Genomic DNA, 17,671 nt, shown 5'->3' with positions numbered 1-17,671 from the left:
CTGATTATTATACTTGTCATATATTTGTTTTACTTTAGGTGAACGCTACTGTGTGAGTTTGAAACTATTCCTAATGTTCAACTCTAGTCCATAGGCCTTTACAAACGTATTGTAATAAAAGGTATATAACTTTCTGTCTCTCAACATTACAATACGAATCAACCTGTGATCTTTTGAATGTGAAAGAAGATAGAACAGAGACGGTAACTCTTCCTCTTCTCATTTAGTCATCTCACTCCATCTTCATTAATTTTCAGCACTCATTTCCATTTCCTGTTCAATTACACAGAACAGCACCCCCTGTTCCTTTTTAAAAACTCTGCCGCCATTATTGTAGGGATAAGGATCGGTGACCGTGTATGTATAATAAGAACCGTGCGTGTGTCGGTGGCACACACACACACGACTATTTGTGTTCCTTAATTTTATATTGATTTAATTGAGTCGTCTTTGCTGTTTTCAAAAACGGTGTTTTTAAGCATGATGAAATCCATAATTTCATAAAACACAGTCTGTGAATCATATTGATTTGAATATTATGTTTGAATCTAATGAGCTCTCAGTCCCGGGTGGAAAAGAAACAGAGGAAAAACAAATGAGTATTTTTGAAAGCAAATATAAAAAACCCACAGATCCTTGGTTTCCCCATATTTCTGCAGAAATAATTTATCGCATCAAGAGCAGTCGAACAAAGATAATTATAATGCAAACAAGCTGCAGGAGAAGATGCATGCAGGAGAAAAGGTGAAGTAGATAATGGAAGAGAGAGGGTGGGGAATTGAAATCTTGTTAACAGATGAATATAAAATAAAACAAGAAGCGCATGTCAATTATTCACATTGCATTAAGCTTCTTCACTATTTTTCCTAGTCTTCGAGTTTAACATTTCACCTTCAAGTTTTCAATAAAGTCATTGCAATGCATTTGAGCCCTAACAATTTTGATTCAAATCATTTCACTTTTCTGCATTTCTCCGCTAGTTCAGCAACACACTTACAGAGACCATTCAACTAATAAAATATTCAGCTTTTTCTGCATTTTCAGCTAAATTCAGCAACAAATGTACACAGATTACACTTTACAGTATTCACACGCATTTTCAGCAGGAAAAGCATTTTATAGTTTAATATGTACTTATATAATTATATAATTCATTGCTTGAATAAATGAGTACAACAATGATGTTGTATTTTAAGTAAAGATAAATATATACAAATATAAATAGTTAAATTAATATGGGAATAATTGAATCCGTGGAATTGTGATTTATCATAAATGTATACAAATGTGTGTATGTTTAATTTCTCTTTTTATTTTACTGAATCACTTAATTATGCAATTAGACCATTTACTTTTGGATGCTAAACTGCTCTATGGTAAAAGTAATCAAACTTTGTAAAGATGATCAGTATCATCGTTTCACGATGAACAATTACATTTTAAAAATCAAAGAACTTTATAAAACATATGTATTAATTAAAATGTAAGTTTTTGGTTCCACAATCTTTTCATCAGACTGAAAAATGTGGCTTAAAATCATTCTATGATGATATAGCGTAAACTAAAAGATGGTCAGGGGTCAGTTATATCTCAATCAATCTCAATCTTTATTTATTTATATAGCACATTTAAAACAACCTTCAGTTGACCAAAGTGCTGTACAGGCAATAACTACAATATTAAATAACACAATGGGAGTACAATAATAAAACAATCATTAAAAACATGATAAAAAGCACAACAACTAGAAACATATCAAAAATAAAATAAAAACACATACAAATATAACAATTTAATGTTCAACTAGTATTAAAAGCCAGTGCAAAGAGGTGAGTTTTTAGCTGAGATTTAAAAAGTTCAATAGACTCAGCAGTCCGGATATGTGCTGGGAGGCTGTTCCACAGTCTGGGAGCTGCAACACTGAAAGCCCTGTCACCTCGGGTTTTTTTCCTGCATCGAGGAACCACCAACATATTTTGCTGAGCTGAGCGCAATGCTCTAGCTGGAGCATGGCGGTGCAACAACTCAGGCAGGTAATGTGGTGCCAGTCCATGCAATGATTTAAAAACAACAAGTAAGTACTTGAACTGAATCCTGTAACTGACAGGAAGCCAATGAAGGTCTGCCAAAACGGGTGTGATGTGGTCATAACGTCTCTTCCCAGTAAGAAGGCGTGCAGCCGCATTTTGGACCAGCTGCAGGCGACGGATCAAACACTTATCAACACCAATATACAGGGAGTTACAATAGTCTAAACGAGACGTTAGAAATAAGTGGATTAGCTGTTCAAATTCCTTACTAGGAAGATAGGCTTTTACTTTCCCCTTCATATATATATATATGTTTTGATATATGTTTTGTATGTAAAATATATAAATAGGTTTTTCTAAATGACAAGTTATTAGTTAATATGATTTTTAGGAAAAATAGGTTTCAAAAACAGAATGAAAGAACATGTTAGAAGGAGATTTACGGCGACTGAATTACGAGCCCTCCCGGATCAAATCCAACATACAACATGTACTGGCAACACCTGTTGTCCAAACCGTATTTGGCAAGGGACCAGAATTAACCTTGCTGTGTAAGCAATCCAGATCGTATATGAGGGAGCCCAACAGGACAGAGTGGTGTGGTGGAAGACCTTTGGAGACTTCAGCTTGTGGTAGGCTTATCTTCTGCTGTAAAGCATTTCAATGCATTCTGTATTTGCTCAATTTGTTTAAAATATATTCATTGTAAAAAATATCATGAACATTTTTGTTGATTTAAGACCAATATGATATCTTCTCAATAGGATTGTGGAGTATTTCTGATTTTTCAACAAGAGTGGAACAGGTATGAACATATTTCAACTACATTACATTTGTAAATATATGTTATTCCGTCAATCTAAGTTAGAAAAACGTTTTGATGAGCTAATTACTTTTACCTCCATACTGGAATGTGTTCTGGTACACAGGAAAATAATTGAAGTGTGGACTGTTACCAATCCACATTTCAGTTGACTTCCTACCTCTGAGAGCAAAGCAGCTGACCCCCACACTGCTTCCTGGGCCCTGTATAGTATCTGCCCACTGCTTCTAATACTAGGATGGGTTAAATTCAAAGACTACATTTCACTGAGTGCGGTGCTGTGCACATTTGTGTGACGATTTAACGAGAATTTGATTTGAATCCTTTCATTTCAATTTCAAGGACAATTCTATTTAATGGGGATATGTTTATTTTTCTTTGATGACGGACATTCTGGGCTGTTGAATCAAATTGATTGAAAACATTAAAATAAGTAAGATTAATAAGATTTATCTTACTTGTGTGTACTTCACAGAAATAAACTGCCACCATGAGTACCGACGCGGAGATGGCCTTGTATGGCAAGGCTGCAATATACCTTCGTAAGCCAGAGAGGGAAAGAATTGAGGCTCAAAATGCACCATTTGATGCCAAGAGTGCTTGCTTTGTGTCTGATGTCAAGGAGCTGTACGTGAAGGCAACAATCCTCAAGAAAGATGGTGCCAAAGTCACTGTCAAAATACTGGGAACTGAGGAGGTTCGTATCATTAAATCAGTGTGTGCAAGGAATTCAATTTGATCATTTTCATGTAACACATTTCCTGTTCTAGGAGAGGGTAGTGAAAGAAGAGGAGGTATTCCCATTGAACCCTCCCAAGTATGACAAGATTGAGGACATGGCCATGATGACCCATCTCAATGAAGCCTCTGTGCTGTATAACCTCAAAGAGCGTTATGCAGCATGGATGATCTACGTAAGACTAATTGCCTAATGAGACTGAAAAATGTTTGCTGGAAACATGAAGTTACATTTAAATTCTCTGTGATATATTTTAGACCTACTCTGGGTTGTTCTGTGCCACTGTGAACCCCTACAAGTGGCTCCCAGTATACGATGCTGAATGTGTAAGTGCCTACAGAGGCAAGAAGCGTATGGAGGCTCCACCCCACATCTTCTCTGTCTCTGACAACGCTTATCAGTTCATGGCTACTGGTAAGTCATTACCACTCATTTAAAACGCATCAGTATAGAGTTTCAGTTTTTAACATGTACTTGATTGGTTTATGTTTTTTTTTACTTTTACAGATAGGGAAAACCAGTCTGTCTTGATCACGTAAGTTTGTAACATTTACAATTGTGCCAATTTAGTTTTAATTAAGATTAATCAAACATATTGGTCAAGTTCTTAATAATCTCTGTCTCTACCTAGTGGAGAATCTGGTGCTGGAAAGACTGTGAACACCAAGCGTGTCATCCAGTACTTTGCAACAATCTCAGTTTCTGGACCCAAGAGAGACGAATCAAAGGTATGTTACTCTATGATGATGACGATTCAGGATTCTTTATCTTTAGAAGTTTTTTCAGGGATGAACAAATGAAGTCGTTTCCTGACAGCTATTCTTAACCTGGATTTTAGGGGTCACTTGAGGATCAGATTATTGCAGCCAATCCATTGCTTGAGTCTTATGGTAACGCCAAAACTGTGAGGAATGACAACTCTTCTCGTTTTGTAAGTATGGAACAGTTTCTACAAACGAGAGAAGCATTGTTACATTGCACATGTGGAGGGACATTAATGATTATGTTATTTCAAACAGGGTAAATTCATCAGAATCCATTTCAACACAGCTGGCAAACTGGCTAGTGCTGATATTGAGACTTGTAAGTAACAATCCTTATAGTGTATACAAACTTCTGTAAGTAAGATTTAGCCTGGCACTGACATGTTCAAAACTTGTAGATCTGCTGGAGAAGTCTAGAGTGACATTCCAGCTCGAGGAAGAGAGAGGCTACCATATCTTCTACCAGATGATGACCGGCCACATACCAGAGCTCCTTGGTAAGGAGAATTAGATATTGCAATTGTTTCAACCTTATTAGTAGGGGTGTAACGGTATCCGTATTCGTCCCGTGCCATCACGGTTCAGACGTCATGGTTCAGACGTCACGGTTCGGCACACGCAGTCAAACGACGAATACGCTTTTTTTTACGAGTGGGAAAAAAGTCTGTCATTCAGAGCAGTATCCATTACACAATATATAATCCAGGGGGCGGTATTGCACCTAAAAGCTGTTTGCCAGCCGCCCTTAAACGACAAATGAAGAACAAGAAAAAACACAACAACAAAACGAACAAAATACAAGAAGAAAAGTTAGTATGGCGATTTCAGATAACACACAGGAGCTAGAACCCACCTGCTTCTTTTAAATCAGCTGTGTGGGAACATTTCGGGTTCCCTGTGGACTACAATAACGGTGGAGTGCGAGTGGTGGATCGGACGAGGACGGTGTGTCGCCGTTGTTCTACAGTGGTATGCTAATAGAAACACACGCCAAACATGCTAAATCACATCAGAAGGCATCACCCAGATTTGCAGATTTGCAGGAGCCCGGCAAAAGACAACAGCAGTTCAACAGTTGATCCCCTCTGTTTTTAAGAAGACAATAGACATGAAAGCCGTGAGACCAAAATAAATAACGGAAGCTTTTGGCATAATGTTTTTCAACGACTGCGCTCTTGAAACACTTTCTTATTATTTATGATGTCATATTTTCAAGACATTCTTTTTAGTTTTACAGCTTGATGAAACCTTTTGGTTTGACATCAGCCATTATAGATAATCTGGCCATCTGAGTGTGTGTGGTATTGTTTGTGGTTTGTTTTTAACTGTTTAATACAGTTAATTATTCCAAATGTCAGAGTTCTTTATTTTTAAACTGAAACTTGCACTACTGTTCAAACATAAATAACAACAAACCTGGAATTATGCATTTGGGACTTTTTTTTGCTTTTTCTTGTTGTACCGTACCGTACCGAACCGTGACCTCCAAACCGAGGTACGAACCGAACCGTGACTTCTGTGAACCGTTACACCCCTACTTATTAGAATTTTACATTTATAAAAAATATCTACTAACATGTTTATCTTTTTTGGATTCTAGAACTGGCACTCCTCACAACCAACCCCTACGACTTCCCCATGTGTAGCATGGGTAAGATCGTTGTGGCTAGCATTGATGACAAAGTGGAGCTGGAAGCCACGGATGTGAGTAATTTTCAATTCAACATATTTAAATGGACTTTGTGAAACAAATGCAACATCATTACAACTCTTTTAAGAACTTTTGCTTGAACAATTATGTTTTTTGTGTCTTTTGACATCAGAATGCTATTGATATCCTGGGCTTCACTCATGAAGAGAAGATGAGCATTTACAAGATGACCGGTGCTGTGCTTCATCATGGTAACATGAAGTTCAGGCAAAAGCAGCGTGAGGAGCAGGCTGAGCCTGATGGCACAGACGGTGAGTATTTAGTCTTAGCTCAAAGCTCAAAGCTTGGCAACAGCATTGATACATTTCTTGATAACGTTGTGTTCTTCACAAATTATGATGGACATTTCTGAATTATTTTCAGATGCTGACAAGGTTGCTTATTTGCTGGGTCTGAACTCCGCTGACATGCTGAAGGGTCTGTGCTATCCTAGAGTGAAGGTCGGAAATGAGTATGTCACCAAGGGACAGACTGTGCCTCAGGTAAACAATGATGGTCAATATCAAACATTCTACTGTTTATAAACAAAAAATGTAGTACAGATTTCATTAGGAAAAAGATATGCAATGTCAGTTGGCATTTTTTGTACTTCTGTCAATGAGTTCTAATTGAATTCTAAGTTCAAGGGCGATCTTTGATTACATTTTAGTTTAGTTTTGGAATTTTAGTGGCATGTATCTTGAAAATAATATAATATACTTTTTTTCTTTAAGGTCAACAACTCAGTGCCTGCCCTGGCCAAGTCTATCTATGAGAGGATGTTCTTGTGGATGGTCATCCGTATCAACAATATGTTGGACACCAAACAGCCTAGACAGTTCTACATTGGTGTGCTGGATATTGCTGGCTTTGAAATCTTTGATGTAAGCCAGAGTTTGAACAATTTAGCAGTTGATACTTTTCAATAAATAATAGTTCTTATTGCCTTGTAAGAGATTATGAAGATGATATGTCCTTTTACAGTTCAATACATTGGAGCAGCTGTGCATCAACTTCACAAATGAGAAACTGCAACAGTTCTTCAACCACACCATGTTCGTCCTGGAGCAAGAGGAGTACAAGAAGGAGGGTATTATCTGGGAGTTCATTGACTTTGGTATGGACTTGGCTGCCTGCATTGAGCTGATTGAAAGGGTAACCACTTCATTTATTATATCATACATCATATGTAACTGTTTTTTTATTTGTTATAATGTATCACTAAATTATATACCTCTTTCAACCTTTTCAAGCCCATGGGCATCTTCTCCATCCTTGAAGAGGAGTGCATGTTCCCCAAGGCCTCAGACACATCCTTCAAGAACAAGCTGTATGACCAGCATCTTGGCAAAAACAAAGCATTTGAGAAGCCAAAGCCCGCAAAGGGCAAGGCTGAGGCCCACTTCTCCCTGGTGCACTATGCTGGTACCGTGGACTACAACATCTCTGGCTGGCTGGACAAGAACAAGGATCCCCTGAATGACTCTGTCATTCAGCTGTACCAGAAATCCTCAGTGAAACTGCTGGTTTCGCTGTATCCTCCAGTAGTTGAGGGTAAGATAGTAACTACAGTAAAGACATTTAAAACCAGAGATAATATATACTTTTTACTAATCAAATGTATATTTGTAATATTATTTTAACTCATCAACTATTACTTGTTTATGCTAATTTTGTGACATTCTAACAAAACATCAACAGATGCTACTAAGAAGGGAGGCAAGAAGAAGGGTGGTTCTATGCAGACTGTGTCCTCACAGTTCAGGGTAAGCTTTCTCAAAGCAAACATAACTAATAGATCTCTGTTTAAATTAAAACTCCCAATTGTGGCATTTCATGACATGAGACACCATTATGGATTACAGGAGAACTTGGGCAAGCTGATGACTAACTTGAGGGCCACCCATCCTCACTTTGTGCGCTGTCTGATTCCCAATGAGATAAAGACTCCAGGTACATATACAACAGTATTGATGACTGGTTTGGTTTTTAATTCTGTGCTGCATCAACTAAAATACCTACTATTTATTCAAATAATTAAATATATCATATTTTTTTGTACAGGTCTTATGGAGAACCACCTGGTTATCCACCAGCTCAGGTGTAATGGTGTCCTGGAGGGTATTAGAATCTGCAGAAAAGGTTTCCCCAGCAGGATCCTCTATGCTGACTTCAAGCAGAGGTATAATGTTTTTATACATATAATTTTAACCTCTCATTATTACAATGTAATGCTCCTCCTGACAATAAACTCTTTCATATAGATACAAGGTGCTGAATGCCGGTGTCATCCCTGACGGTCAGTTCATGGACAACAAGAAGGCTTCAGAGAAGCTGCTTGGGTCAATTGATGTTCCTCATGATGAATATAAATTTGGACATACCAAGGTAAGTACTTTACATTTACTTCATAACTGAGCTAATGAATATTTACCAAAGACGCTGTACAGTGTATTTGTTGTATGTTACTGTGACTACGGTAGTATGTATTATACATGTAATTAATGAAACTACCTCAGGAGGTCAACTCTGGTAGCCTTTCTTTTTCCATCCCGGCAAATAATAAAAAATAACAAACAATACTTCCTTGATTATGATGAAACAAGTAATTAAGACTTGGCCTTAAAACCATTCCATCCGACCAAAAACCATCATGTAAATAGGAGTCACATATTTCATTTTGTTTGTTTGTTTGCTTGTTATACAGTGTTTCAAGTGTTCATTACTTGAATTCATCATTTATTTGCTGAAAGACATTTATATTTCCCCTCCTCAAAAAAAGGTATTCTGATTCTGAAATAATTTTTTGTTTCTGTTTGTTCAGGTGTTCTTCAAGGCTGGCCTGCTGGGTACCCTTGAGGAGATGAGAGACGAAAAACTGGCATCACTGGTCAGAATAACTCAGGCTTTGTGTCGCGGTTATCTCATGCGAACAGAGTTTGTCAAGATGACAGCAAGGAGGCACGTTGAAAACTGCTAATTCTGATCAATGGTGTAAAAAAATAAATATAAAGTCTAAAACCAATTTTTTCTGTGCAGGGAAGCCGTATACACCATCCAGTACAACGTGCGCTCCTTCATGAATGTCAAACACTGGCCATGGATGAAGGTCTACTACAAGATTAAGCCTCTGCTGCAGACTGCTGAAACTGAGAAGGAGCTGGCAAATATGAAGGAGAACTATGAAAAAATGACAACTGACCTGGCTGCTGCCCTGGCCAAGAAGAAGGAACTGGAGGAGAAGATGGTTTCCCTTCTGCGGGAGAAGACTGATCTGGCTCTGCAAGTAGCATCTGTAAGTAAACGTCAACAGACAAATACACTTTTTCATGTTTGTGAATATATAAGAGCTAACATGTATTTTTATGAAAATGGTCTAGGAAGGAGACAATCTGTCTGATGCTGAGGAGAGATGTGAGGGACTCATCAAGAGTAAGATTCAGATGGAGGCCAAACTCAAAGAGACAACTGAGAGACTGGAGGATGAAGAGGAAATGAATGCTGAGCTCACTGCCAAGAAGAGAAAGCTGGAGGATGAATGCTCTGAGCTCAAGAAGGATATTGATGACCTGGAGCTTACCTTGGCCAAAGTGGAAAAGGAGAAACATGCCACTGAGAACAAGGTTTGTAATCAATGATCTGTCCATTAGTGCTGGGGGGAAACGATTATTTTGAAAACGATTAATCGGGCGATTATTTGATCGATTAGTCGACTAATTGAACGATTATTTTTCTGTTGTTCAATTCATAAAAAACGTAATGTAAAAAAAACGTAATGTAAAAAAAAAAATGTTCACGATACTGTGTCTCAGGGGATCTTAATATTTAAGAACCTATTAATGTGTTATACCAGATTAACGGAAATGATCTCAGCTAACTGACGATACAAACCATGTTTACCAACACAAAACAAAACACAAGTCTCATAAGAAGCAAACTAAAATGCTATCTAAATGACCCCTGAGCGAAAAATGCTAACGGACATTGGCACAGAACTCAAGATAAAAGTACCCTTATTACTTATCGTAGCTGCACATACAAGATATCCGATTAAAGCTGAGACTCCACAGATTATGTAGGTACATAGTATCATCACTGAGTGATCCGGACTCGCGACAGGGGAAGCAAATACAGTCATCACAACACGTACCTTCACAGAGCTTCTAGGGAGATCGTCTCACCGCCGTAGCTGTCAATCTGATCAAAATACGTGTTCAATGGCATTCAAATGAGAAAAAACGCGGCTGAATCGGTTAATCCATAGGTTTTTAACGTCTATGTATAAAACAATTATTGAATTTATAATCCATAATTCCATTTTTATGTAAAAATCGGAGAGCAAATGCTAGCTGCTAATGGTTGCCACCACAGCTAGCTGCTGCTTCCGGTCAAGCAGCAGTCTCAGTGAGATATAAATATATAAATATCTTTGCGTTTTGGACTAACTTTAAAATATTCCCATGCTTTTGAAGACCTAGGGCGAGATGTTTTCGTTTGAGGGCTTCGTGCGCAATCCTGTGAGGAGGAGGTGATAGCCGTTTCAGTCTCCATTGTGTTAGAAGTGCGATTGCGAACTGCTTGTTGCTTTGGGTGACCCACGTGTGTGTGGCGACCATATATACAGTCTATGGTGGCGACGCGTCGACGCGGAAATATGTCGTCGACGATATTTTGAAGTCGACGCGTCGCTACAGCACTACTGTCCATTAGGTAGTGAGATTATAATTATTTATTTGTATTAACAACATCTTTCTTGCACACTTAGGTGAAGAACCTGACCGAGGAGATGGCCTCTCAGGATGAGAGCGTTGCTAAGCTGACCAAGGAAAAGAAAGCCCTTCAGGAGTCTCATCAGCAGACTCTTGATGACCTGCAGGCAGAGGAAGACAAAGTCAACACTCTGACCAAGGCCAAGACCAAGCTTGAGCAGCAAGTGGATGATGTAAGTTTACAGTCACTTGATTTGGCAAAGCAAGATTATTCTTGAACATGATCATTAAAAATGTATACCTTTGTTTAGCTTGAGGGTTCTCTGGAGCAAGAGAAGAAGCTGCGTATGGACCTGGAGAGAACCAAGAGAAAGCTTGAGGGTGATCTCAAACTGTCCCAGGAATCCGTCATGGATCTTGAGAATGACAAGCAGCAGTCTGATGAGAAAATCAAAAAGTAGCTTAGTTTTTCTGTTTAAACAACATACATTTTTTTAAAGAAGTGTTCAATTGCATGAACTCAATGGACTTTATCAATTGTGTTCACAGGAAGGACTTTGAATGCAGTCAGCTCCTTAGCAAGATTGAAGATGAGCAGTCTCTGGGTGCTCAGCTCCAAAAGAAGATCAAGGAGCTCCAGGTGAGATATTGTGTTACACTAAACAATACTACATACATTTGCTATTATGTGTAATAAAGTGAATGATTGCTAAAAGAGAAAACATCTACATTCAACAGGCTCGTATTGAGGAACTGGAAGAGGAGATTGAGGCTGAGCGTGCAGCTCGTGCCAAGGTTGAGAAGCAGAGAGCTGACCTCTCCAGGGAACTTGAGGAGATCAGTGAGAGGCTGGAGGAGGCTGGAGGTGCCACCGCTGCTCAGATTGAGATGAACAAGAAGCGTGAGGCTGAGTTCCAGAAGCTCCGTCGTGATCTTGAGGAGTCCACTCTGCAGCATGAAGCAACTGCTTCTGCCCTTCGCAAGAAGCAGGCTGACAGTGTTGCTGAGCTGGGAGAGCAGATTGACAACCTCCAGCGTGTCAAGCAGAAGCTTGAGAAGGAAAAGAGTGAATACAAGATGGAGATTGATGACCTCTCTAGCAACATGGAGAATGTTGCTAAGGCAAAGGTACACTAGCATTACTATCTTTTTTTATTATATTATATGTTACCAATATGAATATAGTACATCATGTAAATTATTTTATGAATAAAATCTGATCACTGATCTTGTTTATTTTTCCTCATTAGGGAAATCTTGAAAAGATGTGCCGTACTCTTGAGGACCAACTTAGCGAACTGAAGACCAAGAATGATGAAAACGTCCGCCAAATCAATGACACAAGTTCACAGAAAGCACGCCTCCTGACAGAAAATGGTATCTACTTGTTTTTGGTGAACCATCTGTGGAGTATATGATTGAGAAACGTAACACAAACTAACGTATTATAATATTTTTCACACAAGGTGAGTTCAGCCGTCAAGTTGAAGAGAAGGAAGCTCTTGTCTCTCAGTTGACCAGAGGCAAGCAGGCCTCCACACAGCAGATTGATGAATTGAAGAGACAGATTGAGGAGGAGGTTAAGGTAAGAAACCATTAAGATAGTATATATTTGTATGATTTGTTTGTGATTTAGAAATTGTGTAAAGGTTCATTATATTTCTTACAACAGGCCAAGAATGCCCTTGCCCATGGCCTGCAATCAGCCCGCCATGACTGTGATCTGCTGAGGGAGCAGTTTGAAGAGGAGCAGGAGGCCAAGGCTGAGCTGCAGCGTGGAATGTCCAAGGCCAACAGTGAGGTGGCTCAGTGGAGATCGAAGTATGAAACTGATGCTATCCAGCGCACTGAGGAGCTTGAGGAATCCAAGTGAGTGACATTCAAACTGTTAAATGGCCAGAAGTGTAGCATTTTAGCAAAAACTCTACTGATTCCTGAATTGCTGGTAATAACATTAGTATTTAAAATGTGTATAGCAATCATTTAGATTAATTAATACGTAATTAGTTGTTTCATATATGCAAATATAACTAGAAAATAACTCGTAACTTTATGAGTTTAACTGAGCCACAAATACCTCCATTTTCAAACAGGAAAAAGCTTGCCCAGCGCCTTCAGGAGGCTGAGGAACAGATTGAGGCAGTGAATTCCAAGTGTGCTTCTCTTGAGAAAACCAAACAGAGGCTCCAGAGTGAGGTGGAGGACCTCATGATTGATGTGGAGAGGGCCAATGGCCTTGCTGCCAACCTGGACAAAAAGCAGAGGAACTTTGACAAGGTAACACAATTTACTGAGTTTGGTCAAAACACACAAACAATGACATAATATTTATTTTGCCCTGAGACTTTAACATAACCAAATAAACTGTATGAATTGTATTATTCAGGTGTTGGCAGAGTGGAAGCAGAAGTATGAGGAGGGTCAGGCAGAGCTTGAGGGAGCACAGAAGGAGGCTCGTTCTCTCAGCACTGAACTGTTCAAGATGAAGAACTCTTATGAGGAGGCTCTTGATCATCTGGAGACCATGAAGCGTGAAAACAAGAATCTGCAACGTGAGTTCTACATAATGTCACAGAGTTCAACATGAGTTGGACATTTTGTTGATATTTTACCATTTAAGGCTCAACAATATGATAAACCCCATGTATCTTTCTGTAGAGGAGATCTCAGATCTGACTGAACAGATTGGTGAGACTGGCAAGAGCATCCATGAGCTGGAGAAGACCAAGAAGCAGGTGGAAACAGAGAAGACTGAGATCCAGACAGCTCTTGAAGAGGCTGAGGTATTTATTTCCTGGGAGTTCATAACATTAAAAATCATTGACAAATATATATCAGTGTTTGAAGGCAAAGATGAGTGTTTAATTGTTTGATTTCATTAGGGAACTCTGGAACATGAAGAGTCTAAGATTCTGCGTGTCCAGCTGGAGCTCAACCAGATTAAGGGTGAGGTGGACAGGAAGCTGGCAGAGAAAGATGAAGAGATGGAACAGATCAAGAGGAACAGCCAGAGAGTGACTGACTCCATGCAGAGCACTTTGGATTCTGAGGTCAGGAGCAGGAACGATGCCCTGAGAATCAAGAAGAAGATGGAGGGAGATCTGAATGAGATGGAGATTCAGCTCAGCCATGCCAACCGCCAGGCTGCTGAGTCCACGAAGCAGCTCAGGAATGTGCAGGCACAGCTGAAGGTATAGAAAAGGAACAGTTTATTTTCCAACTATGGTAGATTGGGCTACATTTTGGCATTTATGTATATATGTTAGGGGTGCTGAAAATAATCGTTTCTACGATGCATTGCGATGCGGACATGGACGATTCGGTCTCGATGCAGTGACGGAAGATAATCGGTTATAGCGTAGTAACGTTGCTTCCTGATTTTCCGGCCGCGGCTTTACTATACAGTTTTTTTTTCTGTCACTTTAATATCAAATCGGTCGGTGACGCAGAGATCAGGGAACAGACGTGACAGCGGCACAGCAACACCAAACACGGAGTAGTCTGCTTTATCCACCAACCCAACACCACCAGTCCAGAACCAACAGCAGAAGGGCCCGCTCTGAATCACTCCGTGTCGCTGCGGCTCAGAGACACAGGGATTTATGTTTTTCAAAAATAATCGCGTTACAATCATGTCAGGTTTTTGGTGGATTTAATTAAGTCTTGGATTGCAGAGTATGAATGTCCTCTAGCAATTTTCAGACGATATATACGTGTGTAAAGTTTGTGAAGGCAGGAGGAAAAAAGCTTCCGCGATCACCGTCTCCTCCGTTCCTCCAAACCCCGCCCCCTCCCTGAAAATAATGAGTGACAGGCTGATAGTGACCCGATAGAAACTTTATTATTCACTTAATCACTGAGATATAATGAAGCTAATTTAATCTCATACATTCATGGGATGTATGCAACAGTAAGACAGAGAATGTGAGTGTGCACCCACATGCAGTATTTTTGTTTGTATATGCTATTGTAAATACTCCTGTTGTCTGATGTGTTCAGACTCAAGTCCTGTGTGTGATGCCACATTCAGGACATTCAGTGTCCTTTTTTTAACAGAAGACCGTTGCTGAAAGCTGCAGCTAGACTGCAGAAGCATTCTTTTTTTGTTTTTGAGGATGGAACAATTTCACACACAGATATAGGGAGGCTAGACCTATACAATTAATTTATTTTGGTTTATAAATGAATGTCAAGACATTTATGTTATTGATTTCTGAAGCACTTTCTAAATAATAAAAAGAGAGTTCATATGTATTTACTGCATGTATGCATTGATGAAAAATAAGCCATGTGCAGTAATATAGAAAATTGAGGATGCAACGCATTGGTATGAATCGTGATGCATCGGGATATCGAATTGAATCGAATCGTTGACAGGATAATCGTAATCGAATCGAATCGTGAGACCAGTGAAGATGCACAGCCCTAATATATGTCTGATCTTTTTCTCACTAGGATGCACAACTGCACCTTGATGATGCTGTCAGAGCCCAGGAGGACTTCAAGGAGCAGGCTGCTATGGTGGATCGTAGAAACGGTCTTATGGTGGCTGAAATTGAGGAACTTAGAGCTGCTCTGGAACAGACAGAGAGAAGTCGCAAAATTGCTGAGCAAGAGCTGGTTGATGCCAGTGAGCGTGTTGGACTTCTGCACTCTCAGGTGAACAAACCTAATCATTTCAATAATTCAAGAATCAAATACAATTTCAACATGAATATTGGCCATGTGATGACTTCAGAGGCTAAATATTTGTACCTTTTTAGAACACAAGCCTTGTGAACTCCAAGAAGAAGCTTGAGACCGACCTGGTCCAGGTCCAGGGTGAAGTGGATGACACTGTGCAGGAAGCAAGGAATGCAGAGGAGAAGGCCAAGAAGGCCATCACTGATGTAGGTTTCAATGTCATGTGTTCCTACTTTTAACGGCCATTTTTTTTGTTGATATTTCTAATTAACATGTTTTGATGTCTCCTGTAGGCTGCTATGATGGCTGAGGAGCTGAAGAAGGAGCAAGATACTAGTGCTCATCTGGAGAGGATGAAGAAGAACCTGGAGGTTGCTGTTAAGGACCTGCAGCACCGTCTGGATGAGGCTGAGAACCTGGCCATGAAGGGTGGCAAGAAGCAGCTCCAGAAACTGGAGTCTAGGGTAAGAAAAGTCATACTAAGATTTATATAGCTGAAAGAAACCTTTTGAAAACAAGCTGGATACTTAATGTTTTAATGTTATTCAAAAGGTGCGTGAGCTGGAAGCAGAGGTTGAGGCTGAACAGAGACGTGGAGTAGATGCTGTTAAAGGTGTCCGCAAATATGAGAGGAGAGTTAAGGAGCTCACCTATCAGGTATGGTTACTTTCATAGTTACAATGTACAGTACCAATTAATCTAATATACTAACCTTTTAAAATATTTAAACATGCAAATCTAAATTGGCACAGACTGAGGAGGACAAGAAAAATGTTGCCAGGCTGCAGGATCTGGTTGACAAATTGCAGCTGAAGGTGAAGGCCTACAAGAGGCAGGCTGAGGAGGCGGTAAGGACAATATATACATTGTTTTGTAGATATGTCTGATTGTTAAGATTACCATCACATTCTTATATTATATTTTAAAGTGTTTGAAGGTTTCTGTACCTTAAACTATGTATCTCTTATTCCAGGAGGAACAAGCCAATACTCATCTGTCCAAGTGCAGGAAGGTTCAAAATGAACTGGAGGAGGCTGAGGAGCGTGCTGACATTGCAGAGTCCCAGGTCAACAAACTGAGAGCAAAGAGCCGTGACTCTGGCAAGGTAACTATAAAGACATTTCAGCTTTTATGAATGAAAATTAAATTAAATATCTCTTAATGCAATACTTAAGTCTTGACAGAACAAATATAGCCCAAATCTTTATGAAATGAACAACAGAGAAAACATTCAGATGTATGCAGAGTATGATGTTTATGCTTGTGCATATACACTGTATGTATTTATATTTTGTTTGTTTTTTACAGGGAAAAGAAGCAGCTGAATAAAGCACTTGAGTTGATTGGCTGTTTCTAATCATATAATATGATGTGAAATATACCACAATAAACGTTTTTTTATCATTAATGGAATTCTTCTTCTTCTTCTTATTTCACCAAATAGTTTGGCTCTCAATAACTTCAGCATACTTTCAGCTACATTCAAATATCAAAATATTCAGCTTTTTCAGTACATGATGGGAAACTTTCAACTTGTTAAAAATATGTTATAGTTTTTGAAATATTCAGCTTTTTAAACTCTTTTTTGAACATGTAACTCAATGGAATGAACCTTCAAATCCTCTTTTACCTCCTACACTGTGCGCCAAATGCTACTCCTTCCACATACTTTCAGCTAGAGACTTCATTCCAACTTTAAAACGGTCACAAGACATTCAGCTATAAAACTCATTCTTCAGATTTTTGATATTTTTAAATTTGTACACATTTTGAGATATTTATCTTAGTTTGGAGCTTGGTAAAGAGGCCTTCTTCAAATGTTAACATTAGTCTGTATTGCGCAGCTCGTTAAGGCTTAGAGTGCGTGATGTCACAGTTAGAGTGGAGGAGAGCTTGAAATTTGCCTCAAATTTGTTTTTTAAAACTGACATAATTCCCAAACCCTACACTCCTGGGACATCATTGTATGCTTGAATTGTAGGAAAACCTCTATTAGGTTGAAAAATAAAAACATTTGAAGCAAAGAACTTTAAGAAAATGCCTCTTGAGGGCATGAAGTGACAAACACTTTGAACATGTCTCCATTAAGGCCCATTGTAAATTCAGCCTCATCTTTCATCACAGCACCAGCTGCACACCTTTAGTTAATCTGCCAAAAAGCCACATTCTTGACCCGAAAGTACACAAAAAATCAGACTGAGACGCTCCTCAGGGTCCTGACATGCTCCACGTA

At 39.1% G+C, this 17,671-nt stretch overlaps 1 protein-coding gene across 1 annotated transcript; it reads left to right on the top strand.

Moving 5' to 3' along the window:
• The first annotated feature begins 3,343 nt into the window (after nt 1-3,343).
• On the top strand, nt 3,344-16,846 carry LOC117560783 (myosin heavy chain, fast skeletal muscle-like). Its single transcript, XM_034237800.1, has 39 exons — nt 3,344-3,550; nt 3,624-3,767; nt 3,850-4,006; nt 4,100-4,127; nt 4,224-4,320; nt 4,431-4,523; nt 4,612-4,675; nt 4,755-4,853; nt 5,957-6,060; nt 6,180-6,318; nt 6,431-6,549; nt 6,781-6,930; nt 7,031-7,201; nt 7,300-7,600; nt 7,748-7,812; nt 7,912-7,999; nt 8,111-8,228; nt 8,311-8,434; nt 8,871-9,007; nt 9,086-9,341; nt 9,427-9,669; nt 10,812-10,988; nt 11,067-11,212; nt 11,305-11,395; nt 11,494-11,883; nt 12,006-12,132; nt 12,222-12,340; nt 12,428-12,624; nt 12,849-13,032; nt 13,142-13,307; nt 13,414-13,538; nt 13,638-13,946; nt 15,211-15,414; nt 15,519-15,644; nt 15,732-15,902; nt 15,991-16,095; nt 16,191-16,286; nt 16,412-16,543; nt 16,747-16,846. The coding sequence occupies exons 1-39, from the start codon at nt 3,344-3,346 to the stop codon at nt 16,765-16,767; spliced, it is 5,790 nt and encodes a 1,929-aa protein (XP_034093691.1). The 3' UTR covers nt 16,768-16,846.
• Nucleotides 16,847-17,671: the final 825 nt, after the last annotated feature.

The sequence above is a fragment of the Gymnodraco acuticeps genome, unplaced genomic scaffold (assembly GCF_902827175.1).
Source record: "Gymnodraco acuticeps unplaced genomic scaffold, fGymAcu1.1, whole genome shotgun sequence".
Taxonomy (NCBI): Eukaryota; Metazoa; Chordata; class Actinopteri; order Perciformes; family Bathydraconidae; genus Gymnodraco; species Gymnodraco acuticeps.
Note: the sequence above shows the minus strand (reverse complement) of the source record. Positions and strands in the feature narration are given on the sequence as shown.